The following is a 19,980-nucleotide window of genomic DNA, read 5'->3' on the forward strand; positions in this document are numbered from 1 at the left end:
TCAGCAGTACTTTTCTGCATTACTTTTCTGCAGTACTTTTCTGTAGAGACACAAATAATGTGACGCGTGGTCTGTGAGATACAAATATTGTGACATGTGGTCTGTGAGACACAAATAATGTGACACGTGGTCTGTGAGACACAAATAACGTGACACGTGGTCTGTGAGATACAAATAATGTGACACATGGTCTGTGAGACACAAATAATGTGACACGTGGTCTGTGAGACGCAAATAATGTGACACGTGGTCTGTGAGATACACAAAATGTGATATATGGTCTGTGAGATACACATAATGTGACACATGGTCTGTGAGATACAAATAATGTGATGCGTGGTCTGTGAGACACGAATAATGTGACGCGTGGTCTGTGAGATACGTAAAATGTGACGCGTGGTCTGTGAAATACAAATACTGTGACGCGTGGTCTGTGAGACACAAATAATGTGACGCGTGGTCTGTGAGGCACGAATAATGTGACGCGTGGTCTGTGAGACAAATAATGTGACACATGGTCTGTGAGACACGGATAATGTGAGATACAAATAATGTGACACGTGGTCTGTGAGATACAAATAATGTGACGCGTGGTCTGTGAGATACAAATATTGTGACACGTGGTCTGTGAGACACAAATAATGTGACATGTGGTCTGTGAGATACAAATTATGTGACACGTGGTCTGGGAGATACAAATAATGTGACACGTGGTCTGTGAGACACAAATAATGTGACACGTGGTCTGTGAGACACAAACAATGTGACACGTGGTCTGTGAGATACAAAAATGTGACATATGGTCTGTGAGATACACATAATGTGACACATGGTCTGTGAGATACAAATATTGTGACACATGGTCTGTGAGATACAAATAATGTGACGTGTGGTCTGTGAGACACGAATAATGTGACACGTGGTCTGTGAGATAAAAATAATGTGATGCGTGGTCTGTGAGACACAAATAATGTGACACGTGGTCTGTGAGATACAAATAATGTGATGCATGGTCTGTGAGATACAAATAATGTGACGCGTGGTCTGTGAGACACGAATAAGGTGACGCGTGGTCTGTGAGGCACGAATAATGTGACACGTGGTCTGTGAGATACAAATAATGTGACACGTGGTCTGTGAGACACAAATAATGTGACGCGTGGTCTGTGAAACACGAATAATGTGATGCGTGGTCTGTGAGATACAAATAATGTGACATGTGGTCTGTGAGATACAAATAATGTGACGCGTGGTCTGTGAGATACAAATATTGTGACACGTGGTCTTTGAGACACAAATAATGTGACACATGGTCTGTGAGATACAAATAATGTGACACGTGGTCTGTGAGATACGAATAATGTGACACGTGGTCTGTGAGATACGAATAATGTTACACGTGATCTGTGATATACAAATAATGTGACGCGTAGTCTCCGAGATACACATATTGTGACACGTGGTCTGTGAGATACAAATAATGTGACACGTGGTCTGTGAGACACAAATAATGTGATGCGTGGTCTGTGAAACACGAATAATGTGACGCGTGGTCTGTGTGATACAAATAATGTGACATGTGGTCTGTGAGATACAAATAATGTGACGCGTGGTCTGTGAGATACAAATAATGTGACACGTGGTCTGTGAGGCACGAATAATGTGACGCGTGGTCTGTGAGGCACAAATAATGTGACACGTGGTCTATGAGATACAAATAATGTGACACGTGGTCTGTGAGACAAATAATGTGACGCGTTGTCTGTGAAACACGAATAATGTGATGCGTGGTCTGTGAGATACAAATAATGTGACATGTGGTCTGTGAGATACAAATAATGTGACGCGTGGTCTGTGAGATACAAATATTGTGACACGTGGTCTTTGAGACACAAATAATGTGACACATGGTCTGTGAGATACACATAATGTGACACGTAGTCTGTGAGATACGAATAATGTGACACGTGGTCTGTGAGATACGAATAATGTTACACGTGATCTGTGATATACAATTAATGTGACACGTTGTCTCTGAGATACACATCTTGTGACACGTGGTCTGTGTGATACAAATAATGTGACACGTGGTCTGTGAGACACAAATAATGTGACACGTGGTCTGTGAGATACAAATAATGTGACGCGTGGTCTGTGAGATACAAATAATGTGACACGTGGTCTGTGAGATACAAATAATGTGACACGTGGTCTGTGAGATACCAATAATGTGACATGTGGTCTGTGAGATACAAATAATGTGACGCGTGGTCTGTGAGATGCAAATATTGTGACACGTGGTCTTTGAGACACAAATAATGTGACACGTGGTCTGTGAGATACAAATAATGTGACACGTGGTCTGTGAGATACGAATAATGTGACACGTGGTCTGTCCTCAGACTTTGACCGCCATGAGATCTTGCTGTACGAGGAGGTGGCCAAAGTTCCTCCCTTCAAGCGTAAAACGCTGGTGGTGATCGGGGCTCAAGGTGTGGGAAGACGTCGCCTGAAGAACATGCTCCTGCTCCGAGACCCTCATCTTTTTGGAACCACCATCCCGTGTAAACATCATTAGTCTCCTGCATTGAAGTGTCAATCAAACCATTCAAATGTGGTCATGTGATGGCGCGTGTATCCAGATACTTCCAGGAAGCCCAAAAAGGAAGAGCGCGAGAGTCGGACGTACGCGTTCACTAGCCGCAACAAGATGGAGGCCGACATCAAGAACGGTTGCTACCTTGAGTACGGCGAGTGTGACGGCAGTTTGTACGGGATCAAGATGGACGCCATTCACGAGGTGGTGGAGGCGGGGCGCATCTGCATTCTGGACGCCCACCCTCAGGTACGCAAATATGTACAATAATACCTCATCAAGTCCAGTCAAATAGAACTACATCAACTACATGAACACAATTGAAGTCAAAAAAGTAATTACAGAATTATACCTACAAAAATACATTCTGAAAAATTATAACTAAAATAAACTAAAAATCATAACTAAACTAAACTCAAACTAACCAAAAACATAATGAAACATTCTTATCAAAAAGCGTGTATCTAAAAAAACTAAATAATAAAAAATATAACTAAATCAACTTAGTTCAAAAATATAACTAATAAACTACATAAAATAATTGATCAAAATATTACATAAAAAATATAACAAAAAACAATGCTAATAAAATATAACTAAGAAGCTAAAAGAATATATATATATATATATATATATATATATATATATATATATATATATATATATATATACAGTGTTTCCCACAGGGCAGGCATCTATTTGTGGTGGTGTGGTCGGGGGGTGGCGGCGGCAGCGGCGATGACCAAGAAGAACGCGGAGTTGGAATATAATTACAACACTTTATGTACATATTTATATACAGATTTGAACAATTAGTTATTCACTGAAATATATTTATTAATTGTGGCTCTAACAAAAAATATATCTTATAAAATATAAAAGCTAAAATGTCTCTTAAAGCCCTGCCCCTTTAATTAGTGCATACTAAATAATTTAACTTTAGCCTACTACTACAACCATATTATTTACCAGCAACATAAAGTGAAACAGAGGCAGAGGTGTATGTTTTGTCGTGGTCCTCTCTATAAGGCACATAAGAATATAAATTAGGACCCTTTTCATGAGAAAAGTGCATTTCTGATCTGACCCTGCTTTATTTTTCAGTGTTTGCTGAGTCTCACCTGTTCCCTCCGCCCTAATTTTTCTAATTGCCCGACTTCTCAAATCTACTTGCCCCAATATTTTTACTTGTCCTGCCTAGGTTTTTTTCTGGCTGTGTAGTGCTCATGGCTTATATCTTACTAAAATCCTTCCCGTTGACTATTTATAACACTACACAGTATTTATTATTATTATTATCTATAATTACATTTAAATGGCATTGCATACATGTAAAATTAAATGCTATTTCACATTATTTGACCAGTAGCAGTTACACTCATCTGAACAGGTCAGCCACCTGTTTAAAGCCCGATCACAGTTGAAATCTTGAAATGAAGGGCCTTTAATGGCCAAAACATTAACCTGGACAACATTTTAACTGCTGGTTGGCTCAGATTTTATTATTTTCATTGCATTCACATGCTGCAGTGGACAGTGGACATTTTAGCTTGAGTATTAATGTAGTATCTGAAGCACCGTCTCCACGTGTGTTTATTGACAACAGGGTTATAACCTGTACACGTTAGCTCGTCGGTATGAAAACAGATGATTGTTATTACGTCCGTCTGCCCCAGACCCCGTCAGTGAAACGCTCGGTGAAATCGCGGATTAACGTTAAATATATGACGAGCCGCGAGCGATGCAGCTATAACCTATCTACCATAACCTATATTACCCTCGTATTTTGATTCCGTCCGTCCGTCTTCGTCTTCGTCTTCGTCTTCTTCGTCTTCTTCGTCTTCGTCTTCTTCGTCTTCGTCTTCTTCTTCTTCTTCTGGCCCTCCAGGTGAATTAAGTGCTATTGGCGGAGTTACAATGCATAGTAGGCTACCGCCACCTACTGCACCGGAGTTGTAACTACAAGGTACATTCACAGACAGAGTCCCATTGCTTTTATGAGCGGTCGAGCGAGTCAAAAGCCGAAAAATCCATTTGTGGCGGACGTAATTCTTTCGTGGCGGGCCGCCACAAATAAATGAATGTGTGGGAAACACTGATATATATATATATAAAACTAATAAACTAAATTAAAAAAATACAACAACAAAAACTGAATTAAAAATGGAACTAAATAAAGAAAATACAATTAAAAATAACTATATCAACGTAGTTTAGAAATATAACTAAAAAACTAAATAAGATAATTTATCGAAATATTACATTAAAAAATTAAACTAAGAAGCTAAATAAAAAAGATACAACCAAACACTAAAACGAAGAACTGAATTACAAATATAGCTAAATCAACCAAGTTCAGAAATATAACTAAACAACTAAATAAAATAATCAAAATATTATATAAAAAAAATAATAACAAAAAAATATAACTAAGAAGCTAAATAAAAAATATAACCAAAAACTAAATAAAAACAATACAATTAAAACAAACAGATTTAAAAATATAACTAAATCAGCTAAGTACAGAAATATAACTAAACTTTTTTTTTAATTGTAACTATAAGTTATGTTTTTACTGTGTTTTGTATTTATTTCTGGTACAGCACTCTTTCTTTATTATTTCCACTTGCTGTTCCGAGCACTGATCTCCACACCTGCTCCTGATTGGTGATCAGTAGACTCACCTGCCTCTGTTCACTAATTATTGTTTATCTTGTGTGCGTATGTTTAGCATGCGATGCTACGTTTGCATTTGCCTGCTTAGTCTTCTCGTTTGGACTCACCTGCTGGCCGCTGCCTTGACCACCAAAGCTGCTAAGGTTTTCTCTAATAAAAGGGCCTTCTACCCGCACATAGCCTGCTGTTTTTGCACACACGTAGCAATCTGTAAGAATATGTGTTTGGATCGTTGCAAATGTTAGCACGCTGGTGGATTGAGTGTCCTCACGTACTGTTGTTGTTTTTATCCGGGTAAAAAGTCTACAAACATGCTAACTTAACCTTTCAGGAGAGTAGGAAAAATAAAAACATTTTCATTATTTTCACACAAAAAAATTCCTTAAAGTACTTCAAAAGTGTATGATGCTACATTTGCTTTTGCCTGCTAAGCCTTCTCGTTTGGACTCACCTGCAAGCCGCTGCCTTGACCGCCCGGTGCTAAGGTTTTCCCTAATAAATGGGCCTTCTACCCGCACACACGTAGCAGTCTGTAAGAATCTCTGTTTGGATCGTAGCAAATGTTAGCACGCTGGTGGCTTTAAAGTCCTCACGTACTGTTGTTGTTTTTATCCAGGTACAAAGTCCACTATCATGCTAACTTAACCTTTTAGGAGGGTCAGAACAATGACCAAAACTTAATGTACTTCAATAAACACGTGGAAAAAAAGGACACTTTCATGGTTTTCACACAAAAAAAGTTCCTTAAAGTACTTTGAAAGTGTGTACTTTGTAGGTAACAAAATCAGCAGGAAGAAAATACTTGTATATAAAGAATGTGTAGTGAGTACAACTTGTTTAGTGTGATATTATACGTACAACATGTCTCATGAATATTTGCCTGTCTGTTTTAGTCTCTCAAAGTTCTGAGGACGTCCGAGTTTTTGCCCTTTGTGGTGTTCCTTCAATCTCCAGACTTTGAGGCCCTCAAGACTAAGAACTGTTCCAGCGTGGAGGCGGACGAGTCGACCAAAGTCCTTTCAGTGAGTAATACTATGTTCCTGCACGATACAGCCGGAGTCTGCTTTGTGCAGCCAGCGGTACAGCTCAAAGTTTGGTGACTTTAGGACCTCATCTTTGGTTTCGTGAAGCCATTGGCAACGTGTACCATACCCAACATTCCCAAATGAAAAATTAGATTACGAAGAAGCTGAGCACGGAGCCCAGACTTCCGTCTCTCAGCGACCTCACCCAGCTTGATGCCGTAGTCTCTCCAACGTGACCTGGGTCTTCCTACCAGTCGGATGTGTCTTAGAAATGACAAAGTAGTCTAAAACTCCTCGGTGGATCTAGACCAGGAAGCAAAGAATATTTGCTTCAACTCATAGTACTTTAATGCGAGTTTATTAACTCAGACTATTTTTGTTCTGCTAAAGCAGTTCTTCTCAAATCAGGGGGCGGGTTACCACGGGGAACGTGCTTTATCAGTATCATGCTTCAAACCTCGCTTGGCAAAGCTGTGCACTACAAATCAAACGGTTCAAGTCCGAGGTCAAAAATGGTTTATAGCTTGAATTAGGAGTGGATTTGTTGCTGATTAAACATTGTGTGATGAATGGTAACCACGTGTTGTTGGTGGCAGGATGAGGAGTTGCAGAGAACGTGTGAAGAGAGCGCTAAAATCCAAGCGGCTTACGGCCATTACTTCGACTTCACCATCGAGAACAACAACCTGGAGGAAAGCTACTGTCAGGTCAAAGCTGCCCTGGACATGGTCTCCAGAAGCCATCAGTGGGTTCCTGTTACCTGGGTCTTCTAGAAGCCATCCGTGGCTTCCTGTCACCTGGGTCTCCCGAAGCCATCAATGGGTTCCTGTCATCTGGGTCTTCTAGAAGCCATCAGTGGGTTCCTGTCACCTGGGTCTTCTAGAAGCTATCGGTGGGTCCCTGTCACCTGGGTCTTTTAAAAGTCATCAATGGGTTCCTGTCACCTCGGTGTTCTATAAGCCATCAGTGGGTTCCTGTCACCTGGGTGTTCTAGAAACCATCAGTGGGTTCCTGTCACCTGGGTCTCCTGAAGCCATCAATGGGTTCCTGTCATCTGGGTCTTCTAGAAGCCATTAGTGGGTTCCTGTCACCTGGGTCTTCTAGAAGCCATCAGTGGGTTCCTGTCACCTGGGTGTTCTAGAAGCCATCAGTGGGTTCCTGTCACCTGGGTCTCCCGAAGCCATCGATGGGTTCCTGTCATCTGGGTTTTCTAGAAACCATCAGTGGGTTCCTGTCACCTGGGTCTTCTAGAAGCCATCAGTGGGTTCCTGTCACCTGGGTCTTGTAGAAGCCATTAGTGGGTTCCTTTCACCTGGGTCTTCTAGAAGCCATTAGTGGGTTCCTGTCACCTGGGTCTTGTAGAAGCCATTAGTGGGTTCCTGTCACCTGGGTCTTGTAGAAGCCATTAGTGGGTTCCTGTCACCTGGGTCTTGTAGAAGCCATTAGTGGGTTCCTGTCACCTGGGTCTTGTAGAAGCCATTAGTGGGTTCCTGTCACCTGGGTCTTGTAGAAGCCATTAGTGGGTTCCTGTCACCTGGGTCTTGTAGAAGCCATTAGTGGGTTTTTGTCACCTGGGTCTTCTAGAAGCCATACGTGGGTTCCTTTCACCTGGGTCTTCTAGAATCCCCGAGCAGTGGAACACCTTGAGAACCATTGAGAAGGTTTGTGATGATACAAATACCTTCGCCAACGTGGATCCCAACTTTCCGAACTGGATCCCAGCCACAGTGCCAAACTAGGAGTGGGAACACTGCAGTATTCATGTGTAACTTTGTGTGCTCATTCACTCAATAAAGATGAATTTGTGTTTTGGTTTTGAAAAGTGTCCAAGGTTTATCTTGGTCCTGGTGCTGGTTATTAAAATGTCAATCATGTACACCTGTCATGTTTGTGTAATCATGTTTTGTTTTAAGTCATGTTTTGTTTAGTTTCTGGCTTTTCACTCCCTTGTCTTGTCACCATAGCAACCATTAGTTTTCACCTGTCACGTCACGCACCTGTTTCACGTCTTGAGTCACGCACCTGTTTTCGTTAATCATGTCTGTAGTATTTAAGTTCAGTGTTTTTCAGTTTGTTTTTCTGACGACCTCGCACCCCATACCGCACCCCATATATGCTTCTGCACACTCCTCTATGATCCTGCTTCATGTCCCTTGTCACAGTAAGTTTTGGTTCCATGTTTATAGTCTTTTTGTTTTTTTTCATAGTTTATTCTCCGCCATTGTGCGCGCTTTTTGTTTGATCTTTTTTAATAAATAAATCATGTACCTCCATTCCCGTCTCGCACGAGCCAACTTTCCGTTGCATCCTGGAAAAGCAAACACCCCGGACCAAGTCCTGACAGTAGGTCGTCAGCAGACCTGCTTTTCCGCAAGGAAGTTGGCCGAGTTGGACAATGCGGATGAAGCTTCTTGGGAGGTGCTGCGCGCCATGGAGGCAGAGACGCTGCGCTTTTTCCCCCAGGGAGCGCAGGGGGATGATGTGGGGGAATGAAGGCAAGCTGGTGCCGATCGGCGCGTCGCTCCCGTCCCGGAAACGTCGCCAAGGACGGGGAAAAACTTCCTCGAGCCAGCAGGACACGCCGCTCCCACAAGCCCCGCCCCCTCCGGGCGGAAGCAAGCAGCAGTCTGCCCGGCTTCCCCATGATGACATCACAGACCAGGATTTTTGTTTCAATACTTTTTCTTTAAATCACCCGCCTCCAGCTAAAAACTCTGCCATGTCTTTGATAAAGCATTATCAAAACATGTTTTTAGAAATCAGGTCTAGTCAGTCACAGCCATCCCAATTTCATGCCCCGCCCCCCAAGACTCATGCCCCGCCCCCCAAGACTCAAGTCCCGCCCCCGTCACAATTTTTTTCTTTTTTTTCCGCCCACACAACCCCAGGTGGGGGATAAAAAAAACAAACAATTTGGCCAAAATAAAGGGGAAATTTCTGCCCTCCCCCGCCCACCCCTACAGAGAGTTCCAGACCGCAGGGAGCGCGTCTGGTATCCGCCCCTTGAGGGGGGGGGCTGGGGTCGGGAGCTGTGTTGGTGGGGTGGCTCGGCATCACCATGCCAAGCCACAGCCTCCCTCACGGCCGCCACCACCAGTCTACCGACCTGTCAAGCCACAGCCTCCAGCACGACCGCCCTCACCAGTCCTCCGACCTGCCAAGCCGCAACCCCCAGCTAGGCCACCTCCACCTGCACCAAGGCTAGCACCTGTTGCCGCACCAGCTCCACCATGCCAAGTTCCTCGCCAAGCTCCGCTACCAGCTCCACGACGCCAAGCTCCGGTACCAGCTCCACGACACCAAGCTCCGGTACCAGCTCCACGACGCCAAGCTCCGGTACCAGCTCCACGATGCCAAGTGCCGCCAGTCGCAGCTCCACGACGCCAAGTGCCGCCAGTCGCAGCTCCACGACGCCAAGTGCCGCCAGTCGCAGCTCCACGACGCCAAGTGCCGCCAGTCGCAGCTCCACGACGCCAAGTGCCGCCAGTCGCAGCTCCACGACGCCAAGTGCCGCCAGTCGCAGCTTCACGACGCCAAGACCCGCCATGCCAAGACCAAGACCAAGACCCGCCATGCCAAGACCAAGACCCGCCATGCCAAGACCAAGACCAAGACCCGCCATGCCAAGACCAAGACCAAGACCCGCCATGCCAAGACCAAGACCCGCCATGCCAAGACCAAGACCCGCCATGCCAAGACCAAGACACGCCATGCCAAGACCAAGACACGCCATGCCAAGACCAAGACACGCCATGCCAAGACCAAGACACGCCATGCCAAGACCAAGACACGCCATGCCAAGACCAAGACCAAGACCCGCCATGCCAAGACCAAGACCAAGACCCGCCATGCCAAGACCAAGACCAAGACCCGCCATGCCAAGACCAAGACCCGCCATGCCAAGACCAAGACCAAGACCCGCCATGCCAAGACCAAGACCCGCCATGCCAAGACCAAGACACGCCATGCCAAGACCAAGACACGCCATGCCAAGACCAAGACACGCCATGCCAAGACCAAGACACGCCATGCCAAGACCAAGACACGCCATGCCAAGACCAAGACACGCCATGCCAAGACCAAGACTCGCCATGCCAAGACCAAGACTCGCCATGCCAAGACCAAGACCAAGACCCACACCAAGACCAAGACCAAGACCCACACCAAGACCAAGACCCACACCAAGACCAAGACCCACACCAAGACCAAGACCAAGACCCACACCAAGACCAAGACCCACACCAAGACCAAGACCCACGCCGAGCTTCGCCGCTGGACGCGTCACGCCGAGCTTCGCCGCTGGACGCGTCACGCCGAGCTTCGCCGCTGGACGCGTCACGCCGAGCTTCGCCGCCTGACTTGCCACGCCGAGCTGCCACGCCTGCCAAGTTGACGACGCGCCTGCCTCCTCGTCGGCTATGGATATGGCCGCTACCTGGTCGCCCGCCACGCCAAGTGCGCCCACCTCCCAGTCGGCCACGAATGTGGCCATTCCCTGGGCGCCCGCCTCCCCTGCTGCAGCGGCGTTCCACTCGCCGCCGCCACCTAACTCTGCCCCGGTGGATACGGGGACACGTGGTCTGGCGACCCACCGCCATGTCCCCCTCCCGCCCTCCCATGACTCTTGTTAATTTTTATGGACATCTGGTATCTGTCCTTAAGGGAGGGGCTCTGTCATGTTTGTGTAATCATGTTTTGTTTTAAGTCATGTTTTGTTTAGTTTCTGGCTTTTCACTCCCTTGTCTTGTCACCATAGCAACCATTAGTTTTCACCTGTCACGTCACGCACCTGTTTCACGTCTTGAGTCACGCACCTGTTTTCGTTAATCATGTCTGTAGTATTTAAGTTCAGTGTTTTTCAGTTTGTTTTTCTGACGACCTCGCACCCCATACCGCACCCCATATATGCTTCTGCACACTCCTCTATGATCCTGCTTCATGTCCCTTGTCACAGTAAGTTTTGGTTCCATGTTTATAGTCTTTTTGTTTTTTTTCATAGTTTATTCTCCGCCATTGTGCGTGCTTTTTGTTTGATCTTTTTTAATAAATAAATCATGTACCTCCATTCCCGTCTCGCACGAGCCAACTTTCCGTTGCATCCTGGAAAAGCAAACACCCCGGACCAAGTTTTGACAACACCTAGTTTCAAATATGAGTAAACACACCAATGACCACTGAGGAGAGACGTTACAGGACCGCCCACTTTAACCACGCCTCATTGGAACACCATAGAAGGTTCTCTGCCAATCACCAAGAAGCCAGTGAGGAAGTCAAATGACAAAGGCGGGCCGAGCAAAGAGGACGATTGTGGGCGTGTACTTGTGTATGTCAAGTGTGTACTTGTGTATGTGGAGTGTGTACTTGTGTATGTCAAGTGTGTACTTGTTTATGTGGAGTGTGTACTTGCATATGTCTAGTGTGTACTTGGGTATGTGGAGTGTGTACTTGTGTATGTGGAGTAGGGATGTCCCGATCTAGGTTTTTGCATATCCGATCCGATACCGATGTTGTTTTTGCACTTCCGATCCGATACCGATACTGACCGATACTGGCCTATCCGAGCATGTATTAAAGTTTAAAGTTATTTAGCCTACTTAGTTGTCAGAATCATGTTGAAAAGGGTTTTAGTACGCTTGATAACAATTAGCCAGCTGAATTAGGGGAGTTTGAATAATACACAATGGTTGGTAACAAGAAACTGACCTGTTTATTCAAGGATAAACACAAAATAGACAAAATTATAAATGACAAACAGAAATGGCATCATTGAACTAGGGCTGGGCGATATGGCCTTTTTTTTAATATTGCGATATTTTAAGGCCATATTGCGATACACGATATATATCTCGACATTTTGCCTTAGCCTTGAATTAACACTTGATGCATATAATCACAGCAGTATGATGATTTTATGTGTCTACATTAAAACATTCTTCTTCATACTGCATTAATATATGCTACTTTTAAACTTTAATGCAGAGAAGGAAATCACAACTAAAAAAATCCAAAAAAATTTCATACGGTGTTGATCTGGAAATGTTTGCCTCGGCATTTTGATGGTGTGGACGTGTGGCACCGAATGGAGATAAGCGTCTCGACAGACGTTACAATATTTGAACAATGATGACGAAAACTGTTTTCTCTGTCGTGTCCGTGTCGTGTCGAAAATTGTTATGCGCTTATTTTTTTATTTGATTTTGTGCGTGGTATAGATTTGCCGTGCGCAGAGGACGCTTGAGCAGTGCACAATTGCACAGGCGCGCACCTTAGAGGGAACGTTGCTCGCACGGCTGCGCTAGCATCACAGCTAACGTGAGCCATGCTGCTACCTCTCTGCTGGGAGAGGGCGTATACGTATGTGACGTATGACGTGACCCCAGGTAACAAGTGAACGTTATGTGAACGTTAGGAGAACATAGTGGCATTGTTATGGGAACGTTAGTTTGTAACGTTCAAAGAACCTGAGGTTGTGGAGTTCTTGCTTGGTTAGCAGAACGTTAGCCATGAACGTTTGGCAAGAACGTTTAGGGAACTGTTTAGGAACATGCTATTTTCGTCTGTTTTTGTGCTATATTGTCAGGACTAACCAGAGGTGTGGACTCGAGTCACATGACTTGGACTCGAGTCAGACTCGAGTCATGAATTTGATGACTTTAGACTCGACTTGACAAAATGTAAAGAGACTTGCAACTCGACTTAGACTTTAACATCAATGACTTGTGACTTCACTTGGACTTGAGCCTTTTGACTTGACATGACTTGACATGACTTGCCACTTTCCCCAAAATCCAAAGCTTAAAAAGTTATTTGGGAGCGCTCCGTATTTTTCATTTTCTTCGTCTGTCTATCAGCGTGTTATTCCTGTCCGCTGGTGTGCTGTCAGTACAACAGCCAATCAAATTAGAACTACGTTGTTTTCATCACACAGCATTCATCCAATCAAATTGCAGGACAACCAATGACCAAGAGTTGTCCAACAACGTGCCAGTGATAAACAATTATGTTAAAGTTGGTTTCGTTCGGGTATAAAAACTACGACTTGGTCAACAAAAAACGAATTGCCGTATGCAAATCACACAGTTCGAATATTACAGACGGAGACGCAACAACTTCCAATTTCGTTCGACATTTGAAGTTGCACAAAGAAGGGTAAGTTTTGAATGTAAGATAACGTTTATTGGCTAAGTAACGTGACTTTTATTTGCTGTGTAGTTAAATCAGTGAGGCTGCAAACTCACTGCTAACGTTATAACCATAGACATCTTATAAGTAGACGCAGCATAGAGCGCTACTGCCTACTGGCGCAGACGAGGCGCGGGGCCGCCATCTTGGAGTGGTGATCCGCTCCACTCAGTGCAATTCATTTGGCAGGAGCAATGAACTGTCAGCGCATTTAATTCATTTTACCTCACTGAATACCACTGATTTTCACGCGCTTTTTTGTCATACGTGTGTAACAGACACATGTTTTGGCGTGTTTTATTATTCATAGTTTGCTTAACAGTAATATAATATTCTTATACGCTATAAGTGACCAGACGTCCGAGATCAAAACTGGGAATATAATCCCAGAGAAGGGGAAAAAAAACGGTAAACTATTTTTAAGTTGAAGAAACAATATGATTAGGTTATATATACATATGCGTGTATCCTACATAAACAATGTATGAATACATTAGATATCTATATATCTTAGGGACCTATAGACTGTATCTCTGTTGCTTCAGCAGCAGAGAGTTTATTCTGTCTTGATACTTTGTATTGATATTTTCTATTACATTCTTCCCTTAAATGATAATGTTTGCAGTGATTGTTTTATATGTATTATTTTATGTAAGTCGCTTTGGATAAAAGCGTCTGCCAAATACTTAAACATTAATAAACACCTGAAAGTCTTCATATCAGCTAAAACCACCAATCTGTTTCACTGGATTCAGAATAAAACCAAATTCTGTTTAACCCAACAATGTTAGTATTTGAATATTGTTACTTGAAGACTGATTCCTGGTTACAATTATACTGTTAAGAAAGTATTGTCTTATACTTTGCCTAAAATGAGAATGCATCATAATCAGTAGTGGCTGGTGAATTTTGTTTTAGGTGGGGCTGAAAGTTTGTAAACCAAACCCCTGTAGGGGCGTCATCCTCCCCCAGAAGATTTCTTTGTGATTTTCACATACAAATATTGAAGATCTTTGATCCTTCTCAACTCTGTGGTAATATTATTTTCATAAAATACAACCAATAGTACGTTAATGTTAAATCTTACTTGTGAAAAGTAATCCCCCGATTCCTATTTTCAACAGTCCGCTCATTTGAGCAGGAAAACGCTGAACACCATCTTTGTTTTCTACCTTTCAACTGTCAGTTTAGGCTGATCGCCGGCTCCTCATCAGCACTTCAAGATGGCGGGCAAATTGCTCACGTCACAGCAACCAATGCTGCGTCTACTTATAAGATGTCTATGGTTATAACGTCATTGCAAACACTGCAATCTGTTGCGTCCACTGCAGTTTGCTACCTTATTCATACTTTTTGTCAAGTGATTTTTTTTTTAAGCAGGGTTTCATGAGGTACCTATACATAACGTTACGTTAGTCAATGTATCACACACAGTAACGTAACGTTAGTCAATGTATCACAAACAGTAACATTACGTTAGTCAATGTATCACAAACAGTAACATTACGTTAGTCAATGTATCACACACAGTAACATTACGTTAGTCAATGTATCACACACAGTAACGTAACGTTAGACGGCAGTCAGCAGCACCGCGTATTTTAGCCACCTACAAAAAGACAAACATAGTCAAATAAAGGTCAGTTAAAATGTATACTATATTAAGAATATGTGTACATATTGCATAGGGTCCTGACATCTAAAAAGTACAACTCTGTTCATTGTTATGTTCATATATTTGTTATGTGTCATGTCTGTATTATCATGTTTTGTTTAGTTTCTGTCTTTTCACTCCCTTGTCTGGTCACCATAGCAACCATTAGTTTTCACCTGTCACGTCACGCACCTGTTTCACGTTTTGACTCACACACACCTGTCACCAATCATGTCACTGTTATTTAAGCATACCTTGTTCATCACTCGTCCTGCCTGCATTGTCGTTATGTCACTCCGGTTCAGGTCTCGTTTTGACAAAGTAAGTTTCCATGTCCATGTCCTAGTTTTTGTTAATTAGCAGCTTTTTATGTTTTAGGCACACTTGCCTTTTTTGGTTGTATTTTTGTGTTTTGTGGTAGTGAGTGTTTTATGAGAAATAAATCACTTCCTACCTTTACGCTGTCGTCCGGAGCCGTTCTTGCGTTGGAAGAACAACCCCGCAGCAAGCTGCGACCCCCACGTGACAGTATGTTTTTCATGTGTACGCACACATAAACACACATACAGTATGAGATGAGATAAGGTAAGAACAGGATAGAAACTGCTGTGGAACTAGTTACAATGCAATATGCCATGGAAATACAATGTTAACACTTTTGTGCAAATAAGTACAGTTGCAATTGTTTTTTTCAAATGTGTTTATTCTGTAAAGGAATGAGTTACATGTTTAAAATGACTGGTTAATAGTGCTATTTTGAAGTGCAATGTCAGCACTATCTTTTTCCCTGCAATTTCAAATGCACTTGTTTTAATAAATAAATACAGCGTTTTAAAAGCATACACAATCTGTGTAAATATATTAATCTGTGGTTAAATGACTTGAAAGGACTCGAAACTCAAAATGCAGGACTTGGGACTTGACTTGAGACTTTCCATTCTTGACTTTGGACTTGACTCGGACTTGCCCTGACTTGACTCGGGACTTGACTCGAGACTTGAGGGTAAAGACTTGAGACTTACTTGTGACTTGCAAAGCAAGTCACCTTGGGGTCCCACAGGAAGAGCTGGACGAAGTGGCTGGGGAGAGGGAAGTCTGGGCTTCCCTGCTTAGGCTGCTGCCCCCGCGACCCAACCTCGGATAAGCGGAAGAAGATGGATGCATGGATGGAATAGAAATGGAATGCTGTGGTCTTGGTCGTGCGCGTCAGTGTACTCCTGCCCCTTCTTGTTGGTTCTCTTCCTGGAAGTAAATAATTATAGATATTCACAAATGCAACAAAGACAGCACTGGAATGTAGATGAATTGAATTCAATTAAAACATGGCATAATTTACTCCTTGTTTACCTGCTCAATGCTCACTGGTCTCACTAGCGTTTGCTTGGTTCTTTTCCCTTTCCCTGTTTTCTTCTTCTTCACTTCCTGCAAGTATTTATAATTGCAAATTCAACACAGAACTGGGATCTTTATGAATTGAATTAAAACATTGGCATAATTACTTTATCATTTACCTGGTCACTCATCTCACTGTCCCTTTTCTTTGTACACTTCCCTTTGCCCTTCTTCGCCGTCGCTTCCTGCAAGTGTTTATAATTGCAAATTCAACACAGAACTGGGATCTTTATGAATTGAATTAAAACATTGGCATAATTACTTTATCATTTACCTGGTCACTCATCTCACTGTCCATTTCCTTTGTACACTTCCCTTTGCCCTTCTTCGCTGTCGCTTCCTCTTAATTCCTCCTCTTCTCCTGCAAGTAGTTATAATTGCAAATTCAAAAGACATGCAGTGGAACTTCAATAAAATGGAATTCAAAATTGGGATATCTTATCATAATTCTCCGTACCTCAAACTTTGAACCTCCCTTTCGAAAAGTGGCCAGTTTCAGGACCTCTCCAAGCTCACAATCTACTTCAGCTGTGGTCGTCTGTTTGTAAACACCCCTGCATGGCTCTGGAATCACCAGCACAATTTAGAATTCCCTTTAGAATAAATACCGTAATAATAACAGCTAGATCGACCTTGTGAGCATACATGCAACATGTTCAAAGATGCAAACCTATTATTAACACTTACTTATTATTATTCTGTAAAAGGGCAAGTCCTCAAACGCCACTTTGCCTGTCTTTCCACGGAGACCAAGCTGCTCCAGGACTTTGTTTGTAGCAATTTTCCTCAGCATTGTCCTCACCGTGTCTGCCAAATTCTGCCCACCAAGAGCAGTAAGAGCTTTCACCTATACAAATAAATAAACAACAATATTGTACTTGATTAGAACATGTTTTTTGATAACTGAGCAAGATAATTTTGCAGTGGGGAATTAAAACTAATTACCAGCTGCTTTCTGAGCAGAAGATCAGTGTCGAGCTGTTCACAGAAGGCCTTAAGCTGCTCAAGAGTCTCGAAAGGCTTCTCAATGAGATCTTGAACATCCACAGCTTCTGGCCCCACAGACTGTGCTGCCAGCCCTCTCAGCATGCGCATAATTTCTCCCTGGTTCTCAACTATTTTTTTAACTTTCATGTTTAACTGGAAAACTGCAAAGACAACAAAAGTCAAAGAGGTAATTCGTATTACTGCCCGTTGTAACAGCCTGTTTAACACCACCTATCAACAGTTAAATAGCCAACTGACGTTCACTTTCAAGGGCATTCCTGCTGCTTCTTGGAGTGGTCTGGTACTGACTCGTACTGGCTGGAGTGGTTTGGTACTGGCTTGAGCTGGATGCATGATTCCTGTCTGGACTGAGCCTGTAAGTGCTGCTTCTCGCTGGGCTGTGAGGTCGGCCTGGATGCCTTGGAGTGGTGTAGTATTGGCTGGTACTGGCTGAAGTGGTCTGGTACTCGCTGGAGTTTGGAAAGTTCAATGGTGGGAGCACTGGCAGTGGGAGTGCCTGGATGAGGATCTGTGATTTCTCTTTTCTGCACTTCTTTTTTGGCCGAATTTCCTCTTCGTCTAAACCAACGAAGACAATAACATTTATGCACCACTAAGTAGTGTTTGAGTATTGTAAGTAAACAGTCTTTGAAAAGTGACTAACCGTCAGCATCAAACACATCTTCCTCATCGTTTCTATAACGTTCAGGGGTGATGTGGCTCCATTTGGTTGACATTTCTTCTTCCTCTGGGCTCGAAAACATTTCAGCTTGTTTTTCATATTGAAGGGCCTTGTCAAAGTCTTCTGCAAAATTTCAAAGTATGCTGATGACTCAAGATGAATTATGTTGTTTAAGATATACATGATATGACTTTGACAATATTCCCTTACCAGTCAATGTTTTCCTGAAAACCCGAATTGGCAGTTTATCCCAGACTTCTTTGTCAGGAATCTCAGCTCTCCGGATTCTGGAGTGGGTAGGATTTGGCTTTGGCCAATAGCAGAAGCTATTCTGAAGATAAAATAATCCAGACCTCAAAATATCTTCAAAGCAGTCACTATCACTCTCATTTTCTGAATCAGATGACAAGGTGACATGATGGTCGATTAGTCTCCAATCAGCATCATTTTCATCAGGCTCATCACTATCAGGGCCACTGTAGGTGGCATTGTCAGCACCCGCGGCAGTGCAGGAAGCAGTCTCCGCAGCATCCATGTACTGAAGGGTTGTCACTGTTTCTGGAGTTGTAAAGATTGTCGTGTCATTCTCTTGCTCGCTATCATCACTCTCTAATTCTAAAGTTGACTGTCGGCATTGCTTCTTCAAATGCCTAGTTGTGGCAGCCCATCTACGCTTATAAGCCCTCTGTTGAAACTTCTTCATTGTGTTGTTTATTCTATAAAAAAAACAAAAAAACAAGGAAAATGGGTTGCCCTATTATCGCCCACATTTTTACTATATTTTGCTAAGACATCAAAATTAATTGTATTTTTATTTGTATTTTTTTGTGACTCCTTATTACATCCAGCCATAGAATTATACATTAAAATAAACATATTTGAAATAATTGATTTTAAATTATCATAATAATTCATTTAAAATGACCATATTTAATTATTAAAATAATAGCTTGTTTATCAACAACTTTAGCATTTTATTCATTACATTTTGAAACTCTCAGAAGCCAAGTTATGTTATATTCCTTAATATTTATTTATGCAAGTTTGAAGTATCAATGATCTAAACACAGTTTTGTTTACATATTTTCAGGATGTATATATATATATATATATATATATATATATATATATATATATATATATATAGGTAAAAGCCAGTAAATTAGAATATTTTGAAAAACTTGTTTTATTTCAGTAATTGCATTCAAAAGGTGTAACTTGTACATTATATTTATTCATTGCACACAGACTGATGCATTCAAATGTTTATTTCATTTAATTTTGATGATTTGAAGTGGCAACAAATGAAAATCCAAAATTCTGTGTGTCACAAAATTAGAATATTGTGTAAGGCTAATACAAAAAAGGGATTTTTAGAAATGTTGGCCAACTGAAAAGTATGAAAATGAAAAATATGAGCATGTACAATACTCAATACTTGGTTGGAGCTCCTTTTGCCTCAATTACTGCGTTAATGCGGCGTGGCATGGAGTCGATGAGTTTCTGGCACTGCTCAGGTGTTATGAGAGCCCAGGTTGCTCTGATAGTGGCCTTCAACTCTTCTGCGTTTTTGGGTCTGGCATTCTGCATCTTCCTTTTCACAATACCCCACAGATTTTCTATGGGGCTAAGGTCAGGGGAGTTGGCGGGCCAATTTAGAACAGAAATACCATGGTCCGTAAACCAGGCACGGGTAGACTTTGCGCTGTGTGCAGGCGCCAAGTCCTGTTGGAACTTGAAATCTCTATCTCCATAGAGCAGGTCAGCAGCAGGAAGCATGAAGTGC

General features: G+C 42.6%; 2 protein-coding genes and 1 long non-coding RNA gene across 8 annotated transcripts in view; 1 reads left to right on the forward strand and 2 right to left on the reverse strand.

Annotated features, from left to right (window-relative positions):
• LOC133620303 (MAGUK p55 subfamily member 2-like) overlaps positions 1–8,131 on the forward strand; it is a 51,636-nt gene extending 43,505 nt beyond the window's left edge. For all 6 annotated transcript variants that reach the window (XM_072915971.1, XM_072915972.1, XM_072915973.1 and 3 more), the window contains 4 exons: positions 2,403–2,564; positions 2,643–2,845; positions 6,166–6,294; positions 6,894–8,131. In XM_072915971.1, coding sequence (XP_072772072.1) covers positions 2,403–2,564; positions 2,643–2,845; positions 6,166–6,294; positions 6,894–7,070 — 671 coding nt within the window. In that variant the 3' untranslated portion in view covers positions 7,071–8,131. The remainder of the gene's footprint in view (positions 1–2,402; positions 2,565–2,642; positions 2,846–6,165; positions 6,295–6,893) is intronic.
• An 8,166-nt stretch (positions 8,132–16,297) lies between these two features.
• On the reverse strand, positions 16,298–16,829 carry LOC140679793 (uncharacterized). The gene is made up of 4 exons (XR_012051137.1): positions 16,800–16,829; positions 16,645–16,710; positions 16,481–16,555; positions 16,298–16,375 (listed from the first exon to the last, which is right to left on the reverse strand). It is a non-coding gene; the product is annotated as an uncharacterized lncRNA (long non-coding RNA).
• A 372-nt stretch (positions 16,830–17,201) lies between these two features.
• LOC133616158 (uncharacterized) lies at positions 17,202–18,729 on the reverse strand. The gene is made up of 6 exons (XM_072916027.1): positions 18,548–18,729; positions 18,405–18,481; positions 18,177–18,317; positions 17,771–18,091; positions 17,471–17,673; positions 17,202–17,372 (listed from the first exon to the last, which is right to left on the reverse strand). Exons 1-6 carry the CDS (start codon positions 18,727–18,729, stop codon positions 17,202–17,204), a joined length of 1,095 nt encoding a protein of 364 aa, XP_072772128.1.
• Positions 18,730–19,980: the final 1,251 nt, after the last annotated feature.

Source organism: Nerophis lumbriciformis, linkage group LG24, assembly GCF_033978685.3.
Source record: "Nerophis lumbriciformis linkage group LG24, RoL_Nlum_v2.1, whole genome shotgun sequence".
NCBI lineage: Eukaryota > Metazoa > Chordata > Actinopteri > Syngnathiformes > Syngnathidae > Nerophis > Nerophis lumbriciformis.